This window comes from Chelonia mydas, chromosome 1 (assembly GCF_015237465.2).
Source record: "Chelonia mydas isolate rCheMyd1 chromosome 1, rCheMyd1.pri.v2, whole genome shotgun sequence".
Lineage (NCBI taxonomy): Eukaryota > Metazoa > Chordata > Testudines > Cheloniidae > Chelonia > Chelonia mydas.
In genome coordinates, this window is record NC_057849.1 from 4,147,713 (window position 1) to 4,154,744 (window position 7,032).

The following is a 7,032-nucleotide window of genomic DNA, read 5'->3' on the forward strand; positions in this document are numbered from 1 at the left end:
ATGGCAACTTTCAACCTCACCCCTTCTGGCCCTTTAACATTCATCCTATTGGGCATCCCTGGCCTGGAAGCTGACCACATCTGGATTTCCATCCCTTTCTTTATATTCTACATTATCAGCCTGTTGGGAAATGTCACCGTTCTGTTTGTTGTAGGCAAAGAGCAGGCCCTGCACAAGCCGATGTACCTGCTGCTCTGCATGCTGGCGCTCACAGATATCGGCATGTCTACCTCCGTGATGCCAAAGGCACTGTGTATATTTTGGTTCAATTTGAAACGCATCACTGTGGGTGGCTGCCTCACCCAGATGTTCTTCCTTCATGCAGCTTCTGTTATGCACTCAGCTGTCCTCGTGACAATGGCCTTTGATCGCTATGTTGCCATATGTAACCCTCTGAGATATGCCAACATTGTCACCAACGCACAAATAGCTAAGCTAGGGCTAGTGGGTTTGATAAGAGCTGTTCTCTTCGTTTTGCCCCTGGCCCTGCTCCTGAGCAGGCTGCCATTTTGTGCAAACCACATTATCTCCCACACGTACTGTGAACACATAGCTGTGGCAAATATATCATGTGGGGACATCGCAGTCAATAGGATGTATGGCTTAATTATAGGATTTGTAGTCATCGGTTTAGACCTGACACTCATTGCCCTCTCCTACTGTCTGATCATCAGGGCTGTCCTTAGAATCTCTTCCAAGAAAGCCCACCAGAAAGCCCTCAACACCTGCACAGCCCACATCTGTGTGATGCTGACGTCTTATACTCCCTCCCTCTTCTCCATTCTGACACACCGGTTTGGTCAGGGCATCGCTCCACAGGTTCACATCATCTTGGCCAACTTCTATTTTGTCATCCCCCCCATGCTCAACCCTATCATTTATGGAGCTAAAACCAAAGAGCTTCGTGACAAAGTGGGCAAATACACCTGCAGAATGTGATCACCTGGGGCCACTGATTTTAAACCTGTGTGACAAGAGTGGGAAAGGAGATCTCCTTGTTAAACAAGGGTGCTCTGTCTCAATTTGGCTAAGCTCAGCAAATTGGAAGTTCACAGTGTGAGAACATCCTCATACCTAAGGTCTTATCACTCTATGACCAAGCACTGTTCTTTCGGTTGCTGAATTCCCTCTCTCTGATCATTCCCTGTCCTCTTTCAGCGTCACCTATCAGCCCACACCCCCCACACACCCTGTCTGTTGGCCTTTCCATGACTTCCAGACCACCAGAATATACTGCAGCTTTCTGACTCATGGTGGCTTTCCATTAGTCACTGTATGAATAGGGCCTGGATCAGTTTGGATGAATGGAAGCAATGCTTTATTATCATATGTGCAGCAATCTTGTGAATAAAATTTACCTGATTTTTCTACGTCTAATCCTTCAGGAGGCCTGGAGGGGAAACTAATACAGGAAAGCTTCTGCAGGAATTGAGGACATTCTACTAGAGCTTGTTGGTGAGAGTTATGAAACTTTGTGTTTTTGAGAACTGGACCACTGTGTTTAACTACAACGTCACCTTTGGGTCAAAAACTTACCACTTTTAACAGTTCATTTGATTGTCGCTTTTCAGCTTGGACTTTCAAAACACACACTAACCATTCCCTCCTTCTAAGACATCAAAAATTGGTGTCAAAATTTCATGTTGGGGTTTGTCGTGAAACAGGGATGGCCACCAAACATCCTGGTGATTGAATCACTTGCAGAACTAAGTCCCTCTACTCTGCTCAGCCCTGCAGGATGTTGATTGGCTGATCTCATTTTTGCCTTTGTTTTGTGGAGACACGGGAAAGTTGGAGCAGCAGTGGAGAGTTTTGCCAGTGGTTCACTGGCCTCATACTCAGGACAACCAAATTGAGCAGTTTTGGACTGAGGTTCTCAAATACACAGAAGCTGCTGAGGACAAAGTCTTTAGTGAACTTGGCTCATTTGCTCTGTTTTTGCTGTCACTATCTTCTAGCAATGCTGCAGTTGAAAGACTGCTTTCTCAGCTGAACTTGATTGAAACAAATCTGCGCAAAAGGCTGGAAGAGGAACTTTCAGAAAACATGCTTTGTGTTAGGGCGTATATGCAACAACACAGAATTTGTTGAGAATAGTTTACGGCAATGAAAGAAATGATCGCACTGGTCATTGCTGATGTAAGACTAGCAGCAGAAGCTTTCTCCTTCTGACGAACACAGCAAGGATGAAATATTGCCTTTTAGCAACTAACAGTAACAAACTAATTCAACTCAAAATATGGACATTGAGTACCATGATTCAATGCATTAGAAATAAATATATTTTTTTGTTTTTGCACTACATACATTTTGAGCTACTTTGGGGCTATTTTTAACATTTGCTATTTTTGGTTTGAAATATCTGCCAATCCTCAATCGTGATACAAGTACCAGTATTGGGGCTTTGAATGTGAATTTGATTTTCATCTCGCTTTGTTTTTAATGTGGATGAACTCCTGCTGGGTCTTGTATTATTTTATTTTTTAAATGCAGTTTGTACTTAGGTATCTAACAAAAGCTTTCATCTGTTACTTGATGTAGAGACCAATGTGTTTAAAAAAAACCCACCTTTGTCTCAATAGATAGATTGGACTACTTTGGGGTTAGTTTTTAAGTGATTTTGGGCTATTAAGTCTGTACAAAAATGGAAGCTGCAGTACGGAGTCAAAGTTGGGCTGGAGGCAGAGCAGCACCACTGAGGCAGAGCTGTGGGGGGGCTGAGCAGACTGGAGCCAAACGTTGGAGCAGCGGAGGGGCAGGTGGTGACAGTGGGGCTTGTTGCTGCTCCCCACTGCCAGTGGGAATGCCCAGAAACTCCCTCCTACTCTGGGCGGGGAGGGGTTAGAGAACACTTTGGAGGGAAGGGGCAGTTGTAGGGCAAGTCCAAGTGCAATGGGGCAAGCTAGCAGTGACTTTATGGGGGTCAGAGCTTAGGAGAAGCAGGGTGTGAAGGTTGGCTTTGTGTATGGGGCAGAGGGAGGGAGGGGAGAGTCTGGGTTGAAGGTGGAGTTGGCTCTGTGTGGGGGGGCAAAGGGAGAACAGAAAGGAGAGACGGGGTTGAAGGTGGGGTTGGCTCTGCATGGAGCAGGCAGTAGAAGGGAGGGAGGTGACGGCTCTGGGCTTGAAAATGGGAGCTGGGCAATAGCAGGGTAATTGAGGAGGACCCCTGTGTGAAGGTGGGAGTTAACTGTGGGGTTGGGGGACAGAAAGAGGGGCAGGAGAGGGGAAGAACCCGGGGTGAAGGTCGGGGTAGGGGCTTGAGGCTGGATTGTGATGGAAAAGTGTGCGTGCGCATGTGTCTCAGTGGCCCTTTCTCCCTGCAAAAAACAGTCAGCAGCAAATTTCCTCCCCACACTCCAGCCCGGTAACTTTACTGGTTCCCTTGGAGTTATGAGAGATGGTGAGGCAAAGGGAGAAATAGGCTAAAGAAACTAATTTTTGGGAAAAAAAAGTTTTTTAAACATTATTGTACCAAAGTAGAAAATCCAGCTTTCAAAAAACGAAACATAACTTTGGGTGGAAGGAGGGCGGGGGGAGATGCAGATGAAATTCCACAGAAGGCTACATTTGGGCCTAATATGGCTCGTAAATGTGCCAATTAAGCACTTGTTTTCAGGGCCCCAAGCAGGTCATGAGCTTTTAAACAAAAAAGAAAAAACTAACAAACAACACCCACCCGCCCACACAAGTACACTAAATTCAAAAGTATTTTTGATATATTGATGCTAGCCCAGTTTGTTCTCTAGGGGCTGAGTGGAAGTTTCAATCAAGTGTGGCTTCAAATATTTTATTTTGTTTTTGAATTAAGATTTTCATCCCCATCCCACCAGTACTGGGTGTAGTATGGCACCAATGGTGCCGACACACTGGGTCCACACTGGAAGGGGCTCACAGTGACTCCATGGGGGCCCACAAATATGTTTGGCGCCAGGCCTACAAAAGGTTAATCCAGCCCTGATGGGGAACCAGGGCTGAGCTAAGCAGGGTGCAGCAAGGCCATAGCCAGGGGAGTGGATGCCAGCTATGCACAAGTAACATGGCAGCCAAGCATGATGAGTGGCTGTGGAGAGCAAGGTGGGGCCGTGGGGAGAGGGACCAGCACAGGGAGACACTGCGAGACAGGAGGACTTTGAAGGCTGGACTCAGAATGGGGGACATGAACCCAATGGGAGGGAAGATGCTGGGCAGAAGGGTCCTGCCACTTAGAGCCTGAGGGAGTGTGGCCACTGTCATAGCAGGTCTCTCACCCATGGTATCACCACACCACAGCCAAAGTCTGAGGGGAGGCCTGGTATATGTGGGGAACAGACTGAACTTTTCTCACATCCCAGAGACAGCTGTTTGTCGTGGTTTACATGCCCGTAGGGAAGGTTCCTTGTTTCCCATATTTCTTTCTGTTTGTTCCTTATTTTTCTTGCAATTGCCTTTGAATCAATTGTAGGTGGTTTGAATGTAATCAATGATCAGTGGGTCAGGGAAGTGGCTGGTGCGGAGAAAGTGCCGAGCACCATAGCCACTGTCCTGAGTTATCATGATGAGATTGGGGGTCAAACACAGGGCCGGCCTTTGACATGGGCAGTTCAGCAATGGCCCAGGGCGACATACTGAAAGGGGTGCAGTTTGATACCTCCCATGTGACCTGACCTGCTGACCAAGAGCTAGCTTGCCCAGGAGGCAAAGGTGGCCCTATTGACTGTGGCCACTAAGCCAATCTGCCCTGAGGGCAACAGCAGCTTATTGCCCCTGACCATTAGGGCACATCACACAAAAGGCAAGTGCAGCCACATTGACTTGGATCACTGGGACCTATCGCTGTGAGGCAAAGGTTAGTCAGGAAGTCTTAGTCATGGGGCCATAACATTCTTGCCCTGCGCCAAATGTGAATGGGCTGTACTTGCCCCACAACAGTGACAACTTTCTGAATCAGAAAGTTAAGAAAACATGTAGGAGGGTCATTGATTGTGGTTCTGGTTTTGACCACCATTATTTAGTTGCAAAGTGAAAGTGGTGGGGAACTTGGGGAAGTGAACATGAGCTGATAGAATTCAAGATTCTAAGGAAAGGAGGACATGCGAACAAAACACAGACACTGGACTTCAAAGAGGCAGGTTTCAACTAACTCAGAGAAATAGTAGGCAAGGTTCCACTGAAAGACAAATTAGAAAGAAAAGGAGTAGAAGGGGGCTGGCAATTCCAAAAAAAGATATAATTCCAAAGGCTCAGAATCAAGCTATTCAGATGCAGTGGCAAGATAAGAAGAGCCACTCAAATGTGTCCACACAAGGAACTTTTTAGCTAGTTAAAAACCAAAAGGAATACATACAGGAAATGAAAGGAGGAGCATGTCACAAAGGAAGTATATATGGCAATAGCACGTGTGTGTAGGTACAAAATCAGGAAAGCCAAAGCAAAGAATGAGTTATAGCTGGCAAGAAATGTTAGAGATCACAAGAAGGGGTTCTACAAATGTCAGACTATAAAGAAAGATCAGACAGGGTAAGGGTCTGCTACTCAGTGGAGAAAGTGAGCTGGTAACAGATGATAGGAAGGCAGAGCAAAAACAAATCATACCAAACCCTACTGGTGGATGGGAGGAAAAGCGATGGACATAAAAGCCATGCTAAAGTTCAGGTATATTGACATATCCCCACGTAACATTCCAATAAGTAAGCTGGAGAAATGCAGGCTCAGTAGAACTACCATTAAGAAGATAGATGATTGGTTCAAACAATCACAAACAAAGAGTAACTATTAATGGAATGCTGTCAGATTGGAAGGAGGTCTCAAGTTGGGTTTCACAGGGATCTGTTCTGGGGCTGATGTTATTTAATGAGCTGGATACAGGTGTGACGGGTTGGAACACAGAAAACCACTTGGGAACTGCCAACTGATCTGCTGAGATTACTTCTAACCCATTTTCCCTGCCAGCTTGGGACTCCAGAACCTTGCCAGTTTGACCAAGACATGTTAGCCTATTACAAACCCAGACCCAGGTCTAAACCACGTCCCGCGACAGCTGCAGGCTTAACTGAAAACAGCTTAAGAAGTGTTCCTCTCTCCAACACTTAGATGCCCAGCTCCCAATGTGGTCCAAACCCCAAATAAATCCATTTTACCCTGTATAAAGCTTATACAGGGTAAACTCATAAATTGTTCGCCCTCTATAACGCTGATAGAGAGATATACACAGCTGTTTGCCCCCCAGGATTAATACATACTCTGGGTTAATTAATAAGTAAAAAGTGATTTTATTAACTACAAAAAGTAGGATTTAAGTGGTTCCAAGTAATAGCAGACAGAACAAAGTAAATTACCAAGCAAAATAAAACACGAAAGTCTAAACCTAGTACAGTAAGAAAGTGATTACAGATGAAATCTCACCCTCAGAGATGTTCCAGTAGGCTTCTTTTACAGACTGGCCTCCTTCTAGGCTGGATCCAGCAATCACTCGCACCCCCGTGGTTGCTGTCCTTTGTTCCAGTTTCTTTCAGGTATCCTTTGGGGGTGGACAGGCTATCTCTTGAGCCAGCTGAAGACAAAATGGAGGGGTCTTCCAGGGGCTTAAATAGACTCTCTTGTGGGTTGAGACCCCTCCTCTCTCCTATGCAAAATCCACCTCCAAGATGGGCAGTCATTGCCCACCTGCTATCTTGAATGTCTCCAGGAAGACTTCTATGTGGATTGGAGTCTTTGAAGATCCATTGGCAGTTAAGTGTTTCTTGATTGGGCACTTAATTTGCACATTCCTTTCTCAAGAAGTTGACCAAATGCTTTACTAAGGCTACTTAAACTCAACAAGTACACAGCCAATATCTGAAATATTTATATTTCAAATACAAATATGAAACATGCATACAAATAGGATGAATATATTCAGTAGATCATAACCTTTGCAGAGATATGTTACATGGCATATGTAGCATAAAACATATTCCAGTTTTGTCATATATAAATACATAAGCATATTTCCATAAAGAATTATGGGGTGCAATGTCACAATAGGAACAGAGACCATATTGATAACACTTGCAG

At 45.2% G+C, this 7,032-nt stretch overlaps 1 protein-coding gene across 1 annotated transcript; it reads left to right on the forward strand.

The window, feature by feature from the left end:
- On the forward strand, positions 1-939 carry LOC119565157 (putative olfactory receptor 52P1). The gene has a single exon (XM_037889601.1). The coding sequence runs from the start codon at positions 1-3 to the stop codon at positions 937-939; it is 939 nt and encodes a 312-aa protein (XP_037745529.1).
- The last annotated feature ends 6,093 nt before the right edge of the window (positions 940-7,032 follow it).